The 23,714-nt window shown below is 42.5% G+C and overlaps 1 protein-coding gene across 1 annotated transcript in view; it reads right to left on the reverse strand.

Moving 5' to 3' along the window:
* fndc1 (fibronectin type III domain containing 1) overlaps positions 1-23,714 on the reverse strand; it is a 145,716-nt gene that overhangs the window by 40,270 nt on the left and 81,732 nt on the right. Inside the window, exons 2-14 of the mRNA XM_031800162.1 lie at positions 20,523-20,717; positions 19,932-20,018; positions 18,567-18,635; positions 13,103-13,384; positions 12,633-12,731; positions 9,055-9,172; positions 8,792-8,979; positions 6,918-7,025; positions 6,232-6,426; positions 4,669-5,975; positions 2,657-3,727; positions 2,369-2,480; positions 1,800-2,147 (exon numbers count right to left, since the gene is read on the reverse strand). Coding sequence (XP_031656022.1) covers positions 1,800-2,147; positions 2,369-2,480; positions 2,657-3,727; positions 4,669-5,975; positions 6,232-6,426; positions 6,918-7,025; positions 8,792-8,979; positions 9,055-9,172; positions 12,633-12,731; positions 13,103-13,384; positions 18,567-18,635; positions 19,932-20,018; positions 20,523-20,717 — 4,179 coding nt within the window. The remainder of the gene's footprint in view (positions 1-1,799; positions 2,148-2,368; positions 2,481-2,656; positions 3,728-4,668; positions 5,976-6,231; positions 6,427-6,917; positions 7,026-8,791; positions 8,980-9,054; positions 9,173-12,632; positions 12,732-13,102; positions 13,385-18,566; positions 18,636-19,931; positions 20,019-20,522; positions 20,718-23,714) is intronic.

Here is a 23,714-nt window from a genome sequence, read left to right on the forward strand (position 1 = left end):
GCTACTACTACTACTCGTACTACTACTAGTAGCTGCTGCTACTACCACTATTACTAGTAGCTGCTACTACTACTACTACCACTACTACTAGTAGCTGCTGCTACGACCACTATTACTAGTAGCTGCTACTACTACTACTATTACTACTAGTACTAGTAGCTGTTACGACTATTACAAATACCACTACTACTAGTAGCTGCTACTACTACTATTACTACTCGTAGTATGTGCTACTACTACTACTACTACTACTACTAGTAGCTGCTACTACTATTACTACCACTACTACTAGTAGCTGCTACTACTATTACTACCACGTGTAGCTGCTATTACTACTACTGGTAGTACTAGTAGCTACTACTACTACTACTACTACTACCTTGACTACTACTACTACTACTACTACTACACTGCTGCTGCTACTACTACTGTGACTACTACTACTATCTGCTACTACTACTAGTAGCTGCAACTACTACTACTAATACTAGTAGCTGCTACTACTACTACTACTACTACTAGTGCTGCTGCTACCACTACTGTTACTAGTAGCTGCTACTACTACTACTACTACTACTACTACTAGTAGCTGCTAATACTGCTACATCTACTACTACTGCTACTACTACTATTACTAGTAGCTGCTATTACTACTACTATTACTAGTAGCGACTACTACTACAACAACAACCTAACAACCTAACCTACTACTACTACTACTACAACTACTACTATTACTACCACTTCTAGTACTACTATTACTACTAGTAGCTGCTACTACTACTTCTACTACTACTAGTAGTAGCTGCTACTACCATTACTACTAATACTACTAGTAGCTGCTACAACTACTACTATTACTACTAGTACTAGTAGCTGTTACTACTATTACAAATACCACTACTACTAGTAGCTGCTACTACTACTATTACTACTCGTAGTAGGTGCTACTACTACTACTACTACTAGTAGCTGCTACTACTATTACTACTACCACTACTACTAGTATCTGCTACTATTATTACTACTACGTGTAGCTACTACTACTACTACTAGTACTAGCAGCTACTACTACTACTACTACTACCATGACTACTACTACTACTGCTAGTAGTAGCTGCTACTGCTACTACTACTAATAGCTGCTACTACTACTACTACTACTACTACTACCACTACGCTGCTGCTACTACTACTGCAACTACTACTACTACTAGCTGCTACTACTACTAGTAGCTGCAACTACTACTACCACTACTACTAGTAGCTACTACTACTACTGCTACTACTACTAGCTGCTACTACTACTACTACTACTACTACTACTACTACTACTACTACTAGTAGCTGCTACTACTATTACTACCACTACTACTTGTAGCTACTACTACTACTACTAGTACTACTACTATTACTACCACTACTACTTGTAGCTGCTGCTACTACTACCACTACTACTAGTAGCTACTACTACTATTACTACCACTACTACTTGTAGCTGCTACTACTACTACTACTACTACTACTACTACTACTAGCTGCTACTATTACTACTACTGCTAATAGTTAGTTCTACTACTACTACTACTACTAGTAGCTGCTGCTACTACTACTACTACTACTATTACTACTACTTCTACTACCACTTCTAGTACTACTATTGCTACTACTACTACTATTACTACTACTACTACTACTACTACTACTACTACTACTACTACTACTACTACTATTATTATGATACTACTAGTAATCTGACAATACATACAGAAGCGTTAGTCAGCGTTAGTCAGACTCACCTTCAGGATAACAGTCCAGGACACCATCAGCATCCAGCATTGGAAATCCATTCTCATCCCTGATTAAAAACATTCCTGGAGGACAAGATGGGAACACCAGCATGGTCGTGGTCTCCTCTGTGGTCATTTCAGTGGTGGTTGGGAGCGTGGTTGGTTCAGGTGTGGTCGTAGTAGGAGGTCTGGTTGTGGTTGTGGTTGTGGTCCTGGGTTTAGGCCGGTCCAGGCCAATGACGGGTTTGCCACCCACGGTCAGGAACTTGTCTTTGGGGTTGACCAATGGTTGGCTCTCCCGACCATGACCGAACAGAGCCTGACCCTCCTGGTTCACCAATGGGCTGCCCTGGTGGTCTAGTAGGGGAGAACAAACAATCAATGATCTATAACCATTTGAGAAACAAAACAGTTAGATTTTGTGCTTTAAGTGTGATATATCTCTTTCTCCGTAATAAATAAGGGGAATGAGAAGTCTTGACATACCAACACATTTACAAAGCTCTTAGGAAAGTAGACCTGCAATACTCATAGAAACGGAGTTCAATAATAGAAGGTATCAGTATACAGTATCTCACCAAAGATGGTGCGTCCATCCTCTCCCAGCACCACCCTCCTGGGTCGGCCCTGAGAGTCCTGGAGAACCATGCCATTCTCGTTCATCAGGACCCCCTCATCCAAGTCCACCACCTGAAGAAAACAACACATACACACGACAGTGTTGAAGACAAGACTCATACTGTCATAGGGAACATTACAAAAAAAAAGTCTGCATAATGGTTATCATTGCAGGTGAAAAGTCAACAATAAAAATGTCTCCTTTCAATCCCCTTGTAACTTTGGAATTGAGACACAGACACACATACCCATTTGGCTCCATCAGGCCCAGTGATGTACCTTCGTCCATTAGGTTTTGTGTTGTCATTAGGTGTGCTGGACTCTTTGTCACTGGTCACTGTGAGATTGGGGCGGCCATTTTTACCGTTACCGTTTCCGTAGCCAGGTTTGAGGCCTCCACTGGGGGTTTTACCCCTGAGGAAGGGGTCTGACCGACTGGGGTAGCGCATCCTCATCCCCTGCCCCCCCAAAGAGTCTCTGGATGAGGAGGAGGAGGAGTCCTGAGACCCCTGGGAACCCTCACTAGAGGAGGTCTGTCTGAGGGAGGGGAGAGAGAGGGAAGGGGGGGAGCCTCCAGTGCTAACACTAGTGCCCCCGTTAACCCTGTGGTCTGGCTCTGGCAGACTAGAGGAGGAAGAGGAAGAAGAGGAAGGGGATGTGTCTGGGTTAGAGGAATCTAACTGTGTGCTCTGTGCTGGTTGTGTTCTAAAGGGGAACCTAGATGCCGTCTGCCTGTTTGTGAGTAGGGGGGATCTCACCCTCCCGTTGGGACCTAAAATGGGACGTCGGGGGAACGTAGAACTGGGGATTAAACCGGGTCTGGTTCTACCAAGCTTGGGGTCCACATTCTCGTTATCCCCACTCTGGGACACCCTGCGGGGGGTACTGGGGGCGGAGGTAGTGGTAGTGGTGGTAGTGGTGGTAGTAGTTTTGGGGACAGGGGTTGGGTCTGTGACTTTCTCATAGATCTCCTTACTCCCCTCGTAGAGATAGTCCTCCTCATGGTCATTACTGCTGTCCTCCCTGATGCTGCTTCCTCTGTGGACTGGCTCACTGGAGTCTCTACGACCACTAGAGGAGGGGTTGGAGGAGGAAGAGGAGGTGATGGGATTCCTAGATCCACTTAGAACTGCATTCCTGTTGGGCAGAGAGGGTTTAGGTGACCCCGCCCTCTCCCCGTTCTTTAATGGGTAGAGGGTGGAGGAGGTTTTAGCATCTTCACTGATCTTCTGCAATGCTGAGGTCCTCGATTCCCCTGAGGCTCCTGCTGCCCCCGTAGCTCCTGCTGCCCCAATGCAACTGTCCTGGAGGGGGTTCCTCTAAGGAGGGGTCTCCCTGCCCCAACGGAGGACGAGGAGGTAGTCCTGCTCCAGGGAACCCTCCCGTCCGCCCGGGGGGAGGAGGCCCTGCTACTGCTCCCCGTCCCTGTTCCAAACCTGCTCTGGTGACGGTTCCCAAAGTGGTTAATCCTGGAGGGAGGGGGAGCTGGGGTGTTGTAGTTGTTCTCCCCCCTCGCTCTCTCCTCTCTCCTGTCTCCCCTCCCTCCCTCCTCTCTCCTGTCTCCCCTCCCTCCCTCCTCTCTCCTGTCTCCCCTCTCACCCTCCTCTCTCCTGTCTCCCCTCCCTTCCTTCTCTCTCCTGTCTCCCCTCTCACCCTCCTCTCTCCTGTCTCCCCTCCCTTCCTCCTCTCTCCTGTCTCCCCTCTCACTCTCCTCTCTCCTGTCTCCCCTCCCTCCCTCCTCTCTCCTCTCTCCCATCCCTTCCTCCGCTCTCCTGTCTCCCCTCCCTCCCTCCTCTCTCCTGTCTCCCCTCCCTCCCTCCTCTCTCCTGTCTCCCCTCCCTTCCTCCTCTCTCCTGACTCCCCTCCCTTCCTCCTCTGTCCTGTCTCCTCTCCCTCCCTCCTCTCTCCTGTCTCCCTTCTCAACCTCCTCTCTCCTATCTCCCCTCTCACCCTCCTCTCTCCCGTCTCCCCTCCCACCCACCTCTCTCCTGTCCCCCGTCCCTGTCTCCTCTCTCCTGACTCCCCTCCCTTCCTCCTCTGTCCTGTCTCCTCTCCCTCCCTCCTCTCTCCTGTCTCCCTTCTCAACCTCCTCTCTCCTATCTCCCCTCTCACCCTCCTCTCTCCCGTCTCTCCTCCCACCCACCTCTCTCCTGTCCCCCGTCCCTGTCTCCTCTCTCCTGCCTCCCCTCCATCCCTCCTCTCTCCTGTCTCCCCTCCCTCCCTCCTCTCTCCTGTCTCCCCTCACTCTCTCCTCTCTCCTGTCCTCTCTCCCTCTCTCCTCTCTCCTGTCTCCCCTCCCTTCCTCCTCTCTCCTGTTCTCTCTCCCTCTCTCCTCTTTCCTGTCCTCTCTTGCGTCCTCCTCTGAGGGATGTGTAGAGGATATGGTCTGGGAATTGGAAGTGGGTTCTTCTTCTTTTGTGGCCTTTGTCTCTGTGTTTTTGTAGTCGTTGTGGTCATTTTTCTCCTGGTGGTGTATCGAGTCCTGCACGTTAGGAGTATGTGAGCCGTGAGTGTGTGACGTTTCAGGAATCTTGCCTCCGGTCGATGTTGAGGCTGACCCAGGTTTGCGGAGTCCAGTCAGAACTCGGCCATTTGGATTCCCTCGAGACAGGATCCCGGGTTTCCTCCTGCCATAACCATATCCACGACCTGGCAGAGTAGGACCCCTACCCACAGAAGGTGCCTCGGCCTCGGGCTCTGAGATGGCCTGCTCTGGGGTGGAGGGGGAGGGTTTGGTTTCTGTGACACTGGGCTGGTCATAGGTGTTTTTACCCTCGGCGTAGTTGGTGACCGCATCGTCTTTCCTGATGGCTGCTGACTCCTGGCTGTGGGATGGGCTGGAGGACAAAGAGGAGGAGGAGGCACTGTCCATTTCTGCATCCTGTGTCTTCGGCTGGAACACTGACCCTAAGCCAGATGTCCGGGAGAATTGCCGTCGACCAGAGTTGATGCGTCTACCGGAGAGAGGTTTGCGGAGAGGGTAGGAGGGTTTGGACGATGATGAGGAGCCCTCTGATGAGGGAACCTCTGTTTTGAGGCTGGGGCTAGAGGTCTCATCTACAGCTGGATCTTTCCCTCTCCCTCTGCCATGGCTCCTGTCCTCCTCCTCAGGTTCAGAAGGAACACCGTTGTTCTGAGTCAATGCTTCTTTCTTCTCCTCCAGAGCCTCGTTGGTGAGCCTCACCTTCTTCTGTTCTTCTGGATTGGGTTCTGTTGTTTTGTACTTCTCCTCCTGCTCATCCTCTGTTTCTGTCTCTCTCCCCTTATCTCTGGCTGAAGAGGTACTGCCTCCTAGTTGCTGATTGGTCGCCCCCTTCCTGACCGTGCCCCTCACATCTGAGAAGATGCTGTGATAGGAGCGTGTCTGGGTGAGTGGGCGTGTCCGTCTGGTGGCGGAGGATGTGGTCTGGGTGGGTGTGCTCAGCTGTTCGGTCACGGCGTCTAATTGGAGGTCGGTGTCATCGTCATGGTAACTGTCCTGTTCGGTGGTCCGAGAAGGTGTGTGGCTGGTTCTACGGCCTCCTTGGCCCTTGGAGTGATGAGTTGGCGGGGAGGCAGCGCTGTTGGCTGACAAGTAAGATGGAGTATTAGTTAAGTGTACAAACCATTAGGACATTAGAAATGCAACTATCAACACACACACATGCGGAAATGCACTCACACACACACACACACACACACACACACACACACACACACACACACACACACACACACACACACACACACACACACACACACACACACACACACACACACACACACACACACACACACACACACACACATCAAAGTCACACACACACACAGTAGATGTGCTTACTGGTGCCACGAGGCACGGCCACACTGAAGGCTTTGGTTTGAGGGCCCTGGCCTCTCCTGTTGGTGGCCCTGATCTTGAAGATGTAACGGTCCCCAGGCTGGAGGCCGTCTACGATGGCTGAGGTGATGCTGCCGCGGTATGTCACTGACTTCATCCCAAAGGGTTTCATGGCAGGAGCATAGGACATGATGTACTCTGAGCAGAGGAGTACCAGGATCAGTACATAGCACCAACAATGTATGTGTTTAATAAAACTCAATCAATAAATTGATGTATAATGTGGTTTAGAATTGATGGATTGATTAAGTATTTAGGTGGGGCTTTGATTGATCAGTTGAATAACTGATGGATTCATATTGATCAATTAGTTGACTGTTTGACTGTTTATTTGTCAACACATATTTGACGAGAGATACAGATGTACACAGCAGGAAATGCCAAGTTGGAGCGTATTAAACATTTTAAAGTTTGTCATTTCCACTTGTAAGTGTCATACCTGATTTGCTATCACAAAAAATGTATCAACCACTTCAACAACGGCCAATAGTTATAATCCACACAATAATTCACATTTCCTTTTACTGCAGGATTATTTTCCTGCTGTGAGAAACTGGTGAACTGTAGATCCTACATCTGTACAGTGAAATCATCTACTGAAGGATCAGAGAGGAGTGTCATGCTCTGACCACGTATCCTCCCGTTGGGTTCCTCAGGAGGGTCCCAGGTCGCCGTGACGGCGGTTCCCTTCCCTCTCAGCGCCTTCACGTGAAAGTTCTCTGGAGGACCGGAGGGAGCTGAGCAGCACAGAGGACAAAAGGGATAAGAAGGAATGCGTACCGAGAGAGAAGACAGAAGCTAGGAGAAGAGAAGAAGGAGAAGTGGCTACTTGTACAGTAACAGTACTGTAGTTCCTGCCAATAGGCTTCAAATAGGGAAAAACGAATGTAAAGTTTGCTATACGTTTCCAGAGAACACACCCCGGAGATCCTCTAAGGAAATTTAGACTAGAGCTCCAAGCAGCAGTCAGCTAGGCTGTATGAATGCTACAATATGAATGTTACACTCATGACAGAATATACTGTATGACACCAGTATACAGGATCAGTTAAGGGAGGATTGGAGTGATATACAACAACTGTGCTGAATTATGACATAAAGCAATGAGATGGAAATCACAAACTGGCAGAGGTTTTCATGAAGGTATTTTATTGGGGTCCCCATTGGCTGTTCCAAATGCAGCAGCTACTCTTCCTGGGATCCAGACAACATGACATAATACAGAACAGCTCAAGGACAGAACTACATACATTTAAAAGGCCTCCATATCAATACATACACATATTCTATCTAGGTCAAATAGGGGAGAGGCGTTGTGCCGTGAGGTGTTGCTTCATCTGTTTTTTGAAACCAGGTTTGCTGTTTATTTGAGATGGAAGGAAGTTCCATGCAATAAGGGCTTTATATAATACTGTACGCTTTCTTGAATTTGTTCTGGATGTGGGGCCTGTTTAAAGACCCCTGGTGCCATGTCTGGTGGGGTAAGTGTGTGTGTGTCAGAGCTGTGTGTAAGTTGACTATGGAAACAATTTGGGATTTCCAACACATGAATGTTTCTTATAAAAAGAAGAAGTGATGCAGTCAGTCTCTCCTCAACTCTTAGCCAAGAGAGACCGGCCTGCATAGTATTTATATCAGCCTTTTGATTACAATGAAGAGCAAAATGTGTTCTGAGCCAGCTGCAGCTTAACTAGGTCTTTCCTTGCAGCACTGGACCACATGACTGGACAATAATCAAGATAAGACAAAACTAGAGACTGTATGACTTGCTGTTTGGATTGTGGTGTCAAAAAAGCAGAGCATCTTTTTATTATGGTCCAGTCCTCTCCCCATCTTTACAACCATTGAATCTATACGTTTTGACCATGACAGTTTACAGTCTAAGGTAAGGAGGGATTGAATGGAACAATCTGTATTAAATATGAATCAACGCCAAAACCTATGATTTACCCTTAAATCTTTCATTGTATGACTCACGTGACTCTTTGAAAATGTAAATAAAGGGAAATAGCAGCTTTAATCAAGAAAATACAATTTTCACTCTTAAAGGGGCAATCTTATATAAACCCAATTTTCCCTCTTAAAGGGGCAATCTTATATAAACCCAATTTTCCCTCTTAAAGGGGCAATCTTATATAAACCCATTGATTCTTGAATGTAATTTATAAATGCCTCATGAGCTTAGTTCAACTGTCATACAACATCAGAAAACAAAATATAACATTGTTTTACTCCAATGTTTGTAAACAAAGTACATGTAAATAAACACTGTAAAGCCTCATAACGTGGTTCAAACTATAATGTTGATATCATGGATGGTCAGTCTATAGTCTGTCTGTTAATCTGAGAGTGGTTACATCTCCGCAGCCACATCACTAATCCCTTTACCAAAACAGTCGCTTTTGTATTGCTTGAAATGTAGATTTCCACTTTAAAAGATGGGAAATGACATTGAAGACTTGGGGTTATCCTTTCTTTTCAGACAGGAAGTAAGACAACCTACCCGATTCTGGGGTCCTCTGGAACACAGATGTGCTCCACTTGCCATGGTTGTCTCTCTTGGAGATGCGGACAGAAAACTCGTACATCCTGTCAGCTGACAGGGTATCTATCAGCTGCCTCCTCTGGTTGGTCTCCTTGTACTCCCATCGAGCAGACTCACCCTTCTCCCTGTACTTCACTGTGTAGTGTCTGGAGAGGGGGAAATTGATTATATGACTTATCTCTCTTTCTCACAGACACACAAAAACACACACACTCTCTCACCTGGAGTCCCCAGGGAGGACCTTCTCCATCTCGATGGACGGGTCCACCCAGCTGATGAGGACAGACTGAGGGGACATGACCCTCACGCTGATGTCTTTGGCCTCATGCTCCTCAGGCTCTGCATGGGGGATACACAACACACAACATGGTCTGGAGGTCTGCAGGTCTAAGCACAATTAACTGAAAATAAGTTACTATACTCTTAGAAAAAAAGGTTCTATCTAGAACCTAAAAGGGTTCTTTGGCTGTCCCCATAGGAGAACCCTTTGAATAATATTTTTTAGGTTCCAGGTAGAACCCTTTCCACAGAGGTTCTACCTGGAACCAAAAAGGGTTCTCATATGGGGACAGACGAAGAACCCCTGCTGTACTCCCTCTTCACTCATGACTGCAAGGCTAGGCCTTGTTGCCTGATGACACAACAGTTGTAGGCCTGATCACCGACAACGACGAGACAGCCTAAAGGGAAGAGGTCAGAGACCTAGACGTGTGGTGCCAGGACAACAACCTCTCCCTCAACGTGATCAAGACAAAGGAGATGATTGTGGACTACAGGAAAAGGAGCACCGAGCATGTCCCCATTCTCATCGACGGGGCTGTAGTGGAGCAGGTTGAGAGCTTCAAGTTCCTTGGTGTCCACATCACCAACAAACTAAGATGGTCCAGATGTGAAGAGGGCATGACAAAACCTATTCCCCCTCAGGAGACTGAAAAGATTTGTCATGGGTCCTCAGATCCTCAAAAGGTTCTACAGCTGCACCATTGAGAGCAGGTTGCATCACTGCCTGGTATGGCAACTGTGAGGGTAGTGCAGAGGGTATTGCGAACGGCCCAGTACATCACTGGGGCCAAGCTTTCTGCCATCCAGGGCCTCTATATATGTCAGAGGAAGGCCCTAAAAATTGTCAAAGATTCCAGCCACCCTTGTCATAGAGTGTGGCAAGCGGTACCGGAGCGCCAAGTCTAGGACCAAAAGGCTCCTGAACATCTAGTCAAATGGCTACCTTTTTTCTAAGTGTGTGCATTACTGAAATGTAGTCTGTTTTTACATTGCTATATGAGGAGAGGTGTTGAAATGGTGTAAAACTCTAAAAAGTGTGTTGTGTCATGTGGTTTGAGTGTTGTAATAATATAAGATAATAATGTAATAATACAATACAATATACATTTGTAATAATATAATAATGTATTAATTAAATATAATAATGTAGCAATATAATAATGTCATATTATAATAATGTAACAACACCATATAGCAATATAATCATGTAATAATATAAATAATATAATCTAATCATGTAATAATATAATATAATAATATGATCATGTAATAATATAATCATGTAATAATACAATATAATAATATGATCATGTAATAATATAATCATGTAATAATATAATATAATAATATGATCATGTAATAATACAATATAATAATATGATCATGTAATAATATAATCATGTAATAATACAATATAATAATATGATCATGTAATAATATAATCATGTAATAATACAATATAATAATATGATCATGTAATAATATAATAATGTAATAATACAATATAATAATATGATCATGTAATAATACAATATAATAATATGATCATGTAATAATATAATCATGTAATAATATAATAATGTAATAATATGACCATGTAATAATATAATAATGTAATAATACAATATAATAATATAATCATGTAATAATACAATATAATAATATAATCATGTAATAATACAATATAATAATATAATCATGTAATAATACAATATAATAATATAATCATGTAATAATACAATATAATAATATGATCATGTAATAATATAATAATGTAATAATACCATGTAATAATATAATCACATAATAATGTTATAATATAATATAATCATGTAATAATATAATCATGTAATAATGTTATAATACAATATAATAATATAATAATGTAACCATATAATAATATATTAATTAAATATAATAATGTAATGGGGCGGCAGGGTAGCCTAGTGGTTAGAGCGTTGGACTAGTAACCGAAAGGTTGCAAGTTCGAATCCCCGAGCTGACAAGGTACAAATCTGTCGTTCTGCCCCTGAACAGGCAGTTAACCCACTGTCCCTAGGCCATAAAATAAGAATTTGTTCTTAACTGACTTGCCTAGTAAAATAAAGGTAAAATAAAATATAAAAAAATAATAATATAATAATGTAATAATGTAATAATGTAATAATACAATATAATAATATGATCATGTAATAATATAATAATGTAATAATACCATGTAATAATATAATCACATAATGTAATAATACCATGTAATAATACCATGTAATAATATAATCACATAATATAATGTTATAATGTAATAATATAATATAATCATGTAATAATATAATCATGTAATAATGTTATAATACCATATAATAATATAATAATGTAACAATATAATAATGTAATATTATAATAATATAACAACACCATACAGCAATATAATTATGTAATAATGCCATATAATAATATAATCACGTAATAATGTTATAATACAATATAATAATGTAATAATGTAACAATATAATAATGTAATAATATAATAATGTTATAATACCATACAATAATATAACCATGTAATAATGTTATAATACAATATAATAATATAATAATGTAACAATATAATAATGTAAAAATATAATCATGTAATAATATAATCATGCAATAATATAATCATGTTATAATATAATAATGTAATAATGTTATAATACAATATAATGATGTAATCATATAATAATGTAATAATATAATAATATAATGTACTAATATAAATCATATAATATAATCATGTAATAATACAATATAATAATGTAATAATATAATAATATAATAATGCAATATAATAATGTAATAATGTTATAATACAATAGAATAATGTAATCATATAATAATGTAATAATATAATAATGCAATATAATAATGCAATAATGTTATAATACAATATAATAATGCAATCATATAATAATGTAATAATAATATAATATAATCAAGTAATAATACAATATAATAATGTAATAATATAATAATATAATAATGCAATATAATAATGTAATAATGTTATAATACAATATAATAATGTAATCATATAATAATGTAATAATTTAACAATGCAATATAATAATGTAATACTGTTATAATACAATATAATAATGTAATCATATAATAATGTAATAATATAATAATGCAATATAATAATGTAATCATATAATAATGTAATAATAATATAATATAATATAATCAAGTAATAATACAATATAATAATATGATCATGTAATAATATAATAATGTACTATTATAATATAATCATGTAAAACATATAATAATGTAATATCATAATATGATAATGTAATTATACAATAATGTAATAATATTATAATAGTGTAATAATATAATAATGTAATGATATAATATAATTAGTAGCTTGAGTGTTGTCTGAAGAGGATTTCCTTGCAGCTGGATGTAGTTAATTAAGAGTGGTTATAAAGGCTTCTAAGGATGTTGTAAAGACAAATAACATGGTCATAAGGTGTACCTGGTGGAGCTTTTTTGGTCAGGGTGGCCCTGCTGCTTGGCGCGCTCCGCCCCGTTGCTCTCTGTGCCTGCAGTGATACCACATAGACGGACTCAGAAGCTACGAACAGAGAGACATAGGCCAGCGTTTAAACTCTACAACACACTATGGGTGGGCACTAAGCACACACAGTACATACTGTACTGTTCACACAACAATATACAAGAAAGACAACAAGTAGGCGACCAGTACGATGAAGAAAACTTTAGTAAACTATGTACAGGTAATATCTACAAAGAATAGATACGCTGTAAGTAGGAGCAGATTAAACCTTATATAGCATCAAGACGCACAACTGCAACGCGTTTATACTACTGGACTCTTCTTTAGGCTGAGTTTTAGATTACCTGCCATTTAAGGGCCTACCTTCTAATTCCCTCATCACACAACAATATGCAAACTCAGTGTGAGAGAGATCCAGGTGCTCTTACCTAGTTTGAGGTTGTGTCTGTTTCTCTGGTCTGCCTGTGGCTGGGTGTGGTGTTGTTGGTGTTGGGACCTCTGGTCAAGCAGGGCTGGCCCTGCCCTAGCCCTCTCTGGCTGACGAGGGCCGGAGGACGACTGGGGGGGTCTCCGGATCCGCTGCCCCCTGGGGGAGGTTAGGCCTGAGGGGCGCAATGCCTCATCTAGTCCTGTCTCTGTTCCTGTCATCACATGAATCCTCACAGGGGGGTCAGGCCTGGGCCGGGTGTCTGGAGTAGGAGATGGACGAGCTGGAAGAGAGAAAAAAATATCGCTGAAGTGCAGTATGGTTCACCTTACCCTGATAAGACCATAAGGAATCTCAGGTTCACATGCAGATCGCTGCAATCACTACTATGAGTTTCTATCTCATCATTATGCTTTGAAATGTTTCAAATGCCGTGGAGTACTCAGGGAAACTCCCCATATGTCCCAATTTGCCCAAAAGGAATTATTCTCCAATAATCAAAAGAAGTTACAGTATCTGAGACGCTGTAACCATTGGAGATGTCACAACGTGGACACAGACAGCGACCACGGACCACACAATCTTCCCATGTCATCTGCTGCTGCTTCCTGTTTCCTACTTCCTGATGTTATCACATGATATCTGTCTGACTCCAGCCTGGACAGTCGTCTCAGACAGACAGCCAGACAGTTCCACCATCCATCTTCTCTTCCCCAGCCCTCCCGTGCTTCGCTGGCATGCCGAGTGATAGCATTGACAACATAATGAAAAACATGTCACTCCCTTTCCTTTCTCTCCTTCCCCCCATCTCTCATCCCTCTTTCCCATAATCATTGTCAGATGAAAGGCTGTGCGGTCTTCTTTCCCTCAGAGTGAATGAATGCCTTTGCAGCAGAGGTTGATACAATCCAGTCAGACAGAGTGATAAAGTAGAGGTGGGCATAAGATATGGTCATAAAGGGTTAGTCATTACGCTCTTATGAAATGAATATGTAGGAGTTATTACCTGCTGGGTCAGTGAAGGAGAGATGAGAAGAGGATAAGTGAAGAGAAGATAAGAAGGATAGGAGGACAGGACAAGAGTTCCTGACAGGACAGAAGCAGTCTGTGTGTGAGAGGGTTTGCTGATCTATCTCTGCCCTGCCACAACTAATCCCCCCTTCTCTCTCTCTCTCTCTCTCTCTCTCTCTCTCTCTCTCTCTCTCTCTCTCTCTCTCTCTCTCTCTCATATTATGTGCAAATAGCTAAAGGACAAATTGGAAAATAAATAAACATAAATATGGGTTGTATTTACAATGTTGTTTGTTCTTCACTGGTTGCCCTTTTCTTGTGGCAACAGGTGAAAATCTTGGGAGAATAGATATGGGAGTTTATCAAAATTGGGTTTGTTTTCAAATTCTTTGTGGCTACTCTGAGGGAAATATGTGTCTCTAATATTGTCATACTTTTGGCTGGAGTTTAGGAAGTTCCACCTCATTTTGTGGGCAGTGTGCATATAACCTGTCTTCGCTTGAGAGCCAGGTCTGCCTACGGCTGCCTTTCTCAATATCAAGGCTATGCTCACGGAGTCTGTACAGAGTCAAAGCTTTCCTTAAGTTTGAGTCAATCACAGTGGTCAGGTATTCTGCCACTGTGTACTCTCTGTTAGGGCCAAATAGCATTCTAGTTCTCGCTGGTATTTTAAAAAATTATTTCCAATGTGTCAAGTAATTACAGTTGAAGTCAAAGGTTTTCATACACCTTAGCCAAATATATTTAAATTCCGTTTTTCACAATTCCTGACATTTAATCCTAGTAAAAACTTCCTGTCAGTTAGGAACACCACTTTATTTTAAGAATGTGAAATGTCAGAATAATATTAGAGAGCTTATTTCAGCTTTTATTTCTTTCATCACATTCCCAGTGGGTCAGATGTTTACATACACTCAATAAGTATTTGGTAGCATTGCCTTCAAATTGTTTAACTTGGGTCAAATGTTCCGGGAAGCCTTCCATAAGCTTCCCACAATAAGTTGGGTGAATTTTGTCCCATTCCTCCTGACAGAGCTGGTGTAACCGAGTCAGGTTGGTAGGCCTCCTTGCTCGCACACGCTTTTTCAGTTCTGCCCGCAAATTTTCTATAGGATTGAGGTCAGGGCTTTCTGATGGCCACTCCAATACCTTGACTTTGTTGTCCTTAAGCCATTTTGCCACAACTTTGGAAGTATGATTGGGGTCATTGTCCATTTGGAAGACCCATTTATGACCAAGCTTTAACTTCCTGACTGATGTCTTGAGATGTTGCTTTAATATATCCACATAATTTTCCTACCTCATGATGCCATCTATTTTGTGAGGTGCACCAGTCCCTCCTGCAGCAAAGCAACCCCACAACATGATGCTGCAACCCCCGTGCTTCACGGTTGGGATGGTGTTGTTCGGCTTGCAAGCGTCACAAGCCTCACAGTTTTTCCTCCAAACATGACAATGGTCATTATGGCCAAATAGTTCTATTTTTGTTTCATCAGACCAGAGGACATTTCTCCAAAAAGTACGATCTTATTCCCCATGTGCTGTTGCAAACCGTAGTCTGGCTTTTTTTTATGGCGGTTTTGGAGCAGTGGCTTCTTCCTTGCTGAGCAGCCTTTCAAGCTATGTCGATATAGGACTCGTTATACTGTGGAATATAGATACTTTTGTACCTGTTTCCTCCAGCATCTCCAGAAGGTCCTTTGCTGTTGTTCTGGGATTGATTTGCACTTTTCACACCAAAGTACGTTCATCTAGGAGACAGAACGCGTCTCCTTACTGAGCGGTATGACGGCTGCGTGGTCCCATGGTGTTTATACTTGCGTACTGTTTTTTGTATAGATGAACGTGGTACCATCAGGCATTTGGAAATTGCTCCCAAGGATGAACCAGACTTGTGGAGGTCTTGGCTGATTTCTTTTGATTTTCCCATGATGTCAAGCAAAGATGCACTGAGTGTGAAGGTAGGCCTAGAAATACATTCACAGGTACACCTCCAATTGACTCAAATGATGTCAATTAGCCTTTCAGAACCTTCGAAAGCCATGACATCATTTTCTGGAATTTTCCAAGGTGTTTAAAGGCACAGTGAACATAGTGTATGTAAACTTCTGACCCACTGGAATTGTGATACAGTGAATTATAATTTAAATAATCTGTCTGTAAACAAAGTAGATGTCACAAAGTAGATGTCCTAACCGACTTGCCAAAACTATAGTTTGTTAACAAGAAATTTGTGGAGTGGTTGAAAAACAAGTTTTAATGACTCCAACCTCAGTGGATGTAAACTTCTGACTTCAACTGTACCTTTTTGTTTTGTCATGATTTGGTTGGGTCTAATTGTGTTGCTGTCCTGGGGCTCTGTGGAGTCTGTTTGTGTTTGTGAACAGAGCCCCAGGACCAGCTTGCTTAGGGGACTCTTCTCCAGGTTCATCTCTCTGTGGGTGATGGCTTTGTTATGGATGGTTTGGGAATCACTTCCTTTTAGGTGGTTGTAGAATTGAATGTCTCTTTTCTGGATTTTGACATTTAGCGGGTGTCGGCATAATTCTGCTCTGCATGCATTATTTGGTGTTTCACTTTGCCCAGGTCTGACAGAGCTGTAGGCCCTTCTTGGTTGGGGACAGAAACACCAGATTATCAGCAAACAGTAGACATTTGACTTCAGATTCTGAGGCCGGGTGTTGCAGACTGTTCTAATATATATGTTGAAGATGGTGTGGCTCAAGCTGCATCCCTGTTTCACCCCACAACCATGTGGGAAGAAATGTATTTTTTTGCCAATTCTAACCACACACTTGTTGTTTGTGTACATGGATTTTATAATGTGGTATGTTTCCACCAGCACCACTTTCCATCAATTTGTAGAGCAGACCCTTGTGCCAAACTGAGTCAAAAGATTTTTGGAAATCAACAAAGCATGAGAAGACTTTGCCTTTGCTTTGGTTTGTTTGTTTGTCAATTGGGGTGTGCAGGGTGAATACGTGGTCTGTCGTACAGTCATTTGGCAAAAAGCCTATTTGACATTTGCTCAGTACATTGTTTTCGCTGAGGAAATGTACGAGCTTGCTGTTAATGATAATGAGGAGAATTTCCCCAAGGTTGCTGTTGACACATATCCCACGGTAGTTATTGGGGTCAAATTTGTCTCCACTTGTATGGATTGGGGTGATCAGTCATTGGATCCAAACATTGGGGAAGATGCCAGAGCTAAGGATGATGTTAAAGAGTTTAAGTATAGCCAATTGGAATTTGTGGTCTGCATATTTTATTATTTTATTTAGGATACTATCAACACCACAGGCCTTTTTGGGTTGGAGGATGTGTATTTTGTCCTGTAACTCATTCAAGGTAATTTGAGAATCCAGTGGGTTCTGGTAGTCTTTAATAGTAGATTCTATGATTTGTATTTGTTTTTGCTGTTTGTTCTTTGTTATAGGGCCAAAAAGATTGGAGTGGTGGTTTATCCATACATCTCCATTTTGGATAGATAACTCTTCCTGTTTATGTTTGTTTAGTGTTTTCCAATTTTCCCAGAAGTGGTAAGTCTATGGATTCTTCACTTACTTTGAGACTCCTCGCTCCCTCTCTCTCTCTCTCTCTCTCTGTTTATCACTCAAATTCAAATTCAGAGAGAGAGAGAGAGAGAGAGAGAGAGAGAGAGCAAGAGGGAGAAAGAACGAGAGAGAGGGGGAGAGAGAGAGCAAGAGAGAGATAGAGGGGGAGAGCAAGAGAGAGAGGGAGAGGAGAGAGGAGGAGAGAAAAAGCAAGAGAGAGAGAGAGAAGGAGACGGAGAGAGTGCGAGAGAGAGAGAAGGAGAGAGAGAGAGAGATAGATAGAGAGGGAGCTCCTGCAGAAGGCAGGCTGAGATGTTCCATTTGGTTTCAATCAACTGCCTTTTCTTCTATTTCTCTTGTTTTTTCTTCTTCATATTCTCTCCCTCTCTCTCTCTCAATTTCAATTTCAATTTAAGGGCTTTATTGGCATGGAAAACATATGTTTACATTGCCAAAGCAAGTGAAGTAAACAATAAATAAATTACATTAAACCCTCACAAGAGTTCCAAAAGACTAAAGACAACTCAACAACCCTCTGACTGCCAGATATTAGCTTCTGTCTTTTGTGGAAGGGATCCGAGGGTCTACGGACCAGGCCAGACATACCAGTGGTTCAGTTAGATAGACCCGCCCCATCGACTCAGAGCAGAGGGAGAAGAGAGGGGACTGGGCTATGTTTCCCTGGCTACCAGAGTCATAACATTAGGATTAATTATCAAATTAGAGAATGGAGCTCTTTTTACCTTTGCGATGACAGCTGCAATTTTACATTTGCCTGTGTAATGGGACTTCTAAGGATAATTTTACTTCTAGTTCCAAGACCAACATGCACATGAACAATATCCACGTTGGTGTAAATATAGACTCGTTTGAGTACACTGGAGTCACGTTCTATGTTACCTGGAGAGGATGCATTGACAGGTGCCCCGCCCACCACTGCAAAGCCGTCCAGTTTGACCCATTCACCACCTGGGGAACAGGTAATCACACACAGGTAAATCACAGAGTCAACATTGAACAAGTAAGTACTGCAGACTTCACACAGGTAAAAAGAAAAAACACACAGGTGGTTTTCAGTATCTTTTTTTATCATAACAAATTAACTATTAGTACTGAAAGCAGTATGACGTCACTGTTCTAACATTTCAATCAGGTTGTACCTCTCCTCCCCCTCTCTCTTCATCTCTCTCTCACCCTCTTCCCTTCTCCACCATTGCACCTTTCTACTCCTCCCCTTCCTTCTCTCTCTCTCTCTCTCTCTCTCTCTCTCTCTCTCTCTCTCTCTCTCTCTCTCTCTCTCCATCCATAACTCATATTGTGGACCTGTTGCTATAACAGAGGTCTGTACAAACACATTAATGATGAAGAAGCAACGTGGTGTTATTTACGATGACTAATGCTGCTAGCATGTTGTGGGAACAGATTGATCTGCAAGGAGAAAATCATCTCATACACTCCTAGTCCCTCTACACACACACACACACACACACACACACACACACACACACACACACACACACACACACACACACACACACACCACACACACACACACACACACACACACACACACACACACACACACACACACACACACACAATCAGACAGACACACACACACAATCAGACAGACAGACACACACAGAGTCAGAGACCACAACACATGGGTTTGGGTTATTGGACCGAGGATAGGTTTAGATGTGGAAAACAAGGGCTGGCCCCAGGCTTGGGCTGCTGATGAAGTATAGCCCTGTGATGCCAAGCTCCAAGCTCAGAGGAAAATGGAAATGTGACAAAGGGCGGGTGAACTGCTTTCATACTGTTGGAAAAATCAGTTGGGTATTGGTCCTAAATGCCCTAAAAACCTCCAATAACTACAGTCTGGGGCTGCCATGTTTTAGTCGGGGTATGTTGTGACTGTTTAAAAGCACTGCTAGTGTAAAGTGCACATTAACAACGTGTGTTGAAACGCATCTCTGACCTTCTGGTTAACAGTGGAACACACACACATGCACACACACACGCACACACACACACACACACACACACACACACACACACACACACACACACACACACACACACACACACACACACACACACACACACACACACACACACACACACACACACACACACACACACACACACAGTAGATGTGCTTACTGGTGCCACGAGGCACGGCCACACTGAAGGCTTTGGTTTTGAGGGCCCTGGCCCCTCCTGTTGAAGATGTAACGGTCCCCAGGCTGCCCCCCCCCTCACCTCCTGGCGTCTCTGCTCTGTAGACAGGTTTGCTGATCCCCTCCTTGTTCTCTGCACTCATCTTCAGAAAGTGCAGAACTCCGGGCTCTGAAACACACTCCATAGTTTAGGCCAATCCTCTCTCTCTCTCCCTCCCTCTCTCTCTTTCTCTCCCTCATCCCTCTTTCCCTCACTCTCTCTCTCTTTCTCTCCTTCTCTCTCATTCTCTACCTCTATCCCTCTCTCTCTTCCTCTCCCTCTCTCTTTCTCTCCCTCTATCCCTCTCTCTCTCTCTTTCTTTCTCTCCCTCCATCCCTCTTTCTCTCACTCTCTCTCTTTCTCTCTCTCTCCCTCCCTCTCTCTCTCTCCCTCCCTCTCTCTTTTTCTCTCCCTCTATCCCTCTCTCTCTCTCTTTCTTTCTCTCCCTTATTCCTCTTTCTCTCACTCCCTCTCTTTCTGCCACCACCAGTCCTGTCATGCTCACCCCCTAACATTCCTTCTTACTCTCCCTCACTTTCTCTACTTTTATCTCTCCCACTCTCCTTCAGCCCCACTTTATTTCTCTCTCTCTCTCTCTCTCTCTCTCTCTCTCTCTTTTGTTCAATGTCTTACCTACATCCTCCAGTACCTCGGAGCGTCTGTCCTTGTCCACCTTGATGAAGCGCAGTGTCCTCATGGACTTTCCGTAGCTGATGGTGTAGCGGTCCACCGGGCGACCGTCCAGCTGGTTGGGAGGTTCCCAGCTCACCCTCAGGCCCTTGTCCACTGACGTCAGCTTCACGTTCCGCGGCCGCAGGGGCTTTTCGGCTACACGCACGGAAGAAAATACTCAATGTTGGTAAATATTAAGAAGGAGGAGGAGTAGGGGCTCAACTGGTCAATGGCATGAAAACAAGACGATTTTGTCTTCTTATTGACTGCATTTATCCAAACAAAACAAAGCAAATGCGTACCAATATGCTCAAATTAAACAGGACAGGAAAAAACAGAGTGTAAAGAAAACATTTGCGTATACTTCCTTTTGATAGTGTTGAAAATGCAATTGTTATTGAGATGACAGCATAACGCGCTCCATGTCCAACATCAGGCCCAGTAAATGGAATAAAGCATTTAGTGAAGGATTAAAACATCGATATAAAAGTCCCAGTCTAACCCTGGTCAACAGACAGATAGGCACTGGAGTCCTTGGAAAGGAGTGTGTGAGGGTGTAGTTGATAATGCTTCAGTATAGAAAACAATCTCATTTATATACTCATAAAGAAAACATAACTGAATTCATCATGATCACAAACAATGCCAGTAAGACTGCTGTTGATGAAACAGACTGCTGTTGATGAAACAGACTGCTGTTGATGAAACAGACTGCTGTTGTTGAAACAGACTGCTGTTGTTGAAACAGACTGCTGTTGATGATGGATGAAACAGACTGCTGTTGATGAAACAGACTGCTGTTGATGAAACAGACTGCTGTTGATGAACAGACTGCTGTTGTTGAAACAGACTGCTGTTGATGAAACAGACCGCTGTTGATGAAACAGACCGCTGTTGTTGAAACAGACCGCTGTTGATGAAACAGACTGCTATTGTTGAAACAGACTGCTGTTGATGAAACAGACTGCTGTTGATGAAACAGACTGCTGTTGTTGAAACAGACTGCTGTTGTTGAAACAGACTGCTGTTGATGAAACAGACTGCTGTTGATGAAACAGACTGCTGTTGATGAAACAGACTGCTGTTGTTGAAACAGACTGCTGTTGATGAAACAGACCGCTGTTGATGAAACAGACCGCTGTTGTTGAAACAGAACGCTGTTGATGAAACAGACTGCTATTGTTGAAACAGACTGCTGTTGATGAAACAGACTGCTGTTGATGAAACAGACTGCTGTTGTTGAAACAGACTGCTGTTGATGAAACAGACCGCTGTTGATGAAACAGACTGCTGTTGTTGAAACAGACTGCTGTTGATGAAACAGACTGCTGTTGTTGAAACAGACTGCTGTTGATGAAACAGACTGCTGTTGTTGAAACAGACTGCTGTTGTTGAAACAGACTGCTGTTGTTGAAACAGACTGCTGTTGTTTGCACGGATATTGCAACTCCAGTAGATTCTTACTGGAGTTTATTACACACAGTCAAATGGATGCACAGGAATCATGGATACAGTAAATATTTCTTGATCTGTCTAAAGAACCCCATTTGATGCTCAGGATCAGAGTACAACCTCTCCAACAGTCTTCATGATGGCTTCCTTCATCTGCTGTACTGTATATCATGTTCATTAACAATCTGTAGGAGTTTCCTAGTTTACAGGTGTCCACCCAGGTAGAATTTTCCCGGCTAACTGTTTCCAGGTGGAACTCAATGTTTCATGTTCCCAAACAGTTTGGTTTGTGGGAGCCAGGAGTAACTCCTGTCATTCATGCTGCATGTAAGCAGGCTCTCCCAGCTCTTTATAGGACGGATCTGTGGTCTCTGACTTCTTCTAGAGTTTTACTTTGTGCTGAAATCCCTTCTCATCACGATGCCTGCTTACTGCTTACTGCTTACTGCTTACTGCTTACTGCCTACTGCTTACTGCTTACTGCTTACTGCTTACTGCCTACTGCTTACTGCCTACTGCTTACTGCTTACTGCTTACTGCTTACTGCCTACTGCTTACTGCTTACTGCTTACTGCTTACTGCCTACTGCTTACTGCCTACTGCTTACTGCTTACTGCTTACTGCCTACTGCTTACTGCTTACTGCTTACTGCTTACTGCCTACTGCTTACTGCTTACTGCCTACTGCTTACTGCTTACTGCTTACTGCCTACTGCTTACTGCTTACTTATGATACAACTGCTCTGGCGCCTAGCTCGGGGACACAGAACCTAATCTTTCATACACACCTTTACTGGAGACTGCATATGTGTGTGTGTGTGTTAGAGAGAGAGAGAGAGAGAGAGAGAGAGAGAGAGAGAGAGAGAGAGAGAGAGAGAGAGAGAGAGAGAGAGAGTGTGTGTGTGTGTGTGTCTGTTCTTGTTTTACTGGCCCAATGGGGACATTGAACTGTTTGCACACCTTCCGTATGGGGACGTCATGACTAACTGGGGACAAATCTGCGTGTGTGTGCGTGTGTGTGTGTGTGTGTGTGTGCGTGAAAGAGAGAAAGAAAGAAAGAGAGAGTATGATACAAAAAATCCTACTTTCACATGTGAAAATCAATCACATGAAAAAATCTATTTTGCAGGATCACATGCAAGAAAACTGATAACTGATGTGGAGTTTTCTTGCATGTGATCCTGCAAAATAGATTTTTTCATGTGATTGATTTTCACATATGAACTTGCAATTTAAAAAACAATAATTTGCGCAAATCTAATTTGCAGTTTCATACCTGAAAAACTTTTGTGTGATTATTTTTCAAATGTGAACTTTATTTACTTACATGTGAACATACGACATACGACACCGCAAATTAGATTTTTTACATGTGATTGTTTTTCATATGTGAACTTGCAATTCCACCCACACTTGAAAGTGAACATTTCATTTGCAGTTTCACATGTAAGAAAACTCCACATCTACTCCAATGTTTGTAAACAAAATAAATGTAAACAAACACAATATAGTCTAAAAACATGGAAACTATGATTTTGATATTGTGGATGGTCAGTCACTGCATCCATAGCGTAGTCTGTGGATTTGAGAGTGGTTACAGTTCTCCAGCCCATCTCTCAGCTTTTTACCGAACAGGGGCGGGGAACGCACTTAATGTTAACGATCCAATGAAGGATTGCTGCTTTAAACAGCGTTAATAGAG

This window comes from Oncorhynchus kisutch, linkage group LG21, assembly GCF_002021735.2.
Source record: "Oncorhynchus kisutch isolate 150728-3 linkage group LG21, Okis_V2, whole genome shotgun sequence".
NCBI lineage: Eukaryota > Metazoa > Chordata > Actinopteri > Salmoniformes > Salmonidae > Oncorhynchus > Oncorhynchus kisutch.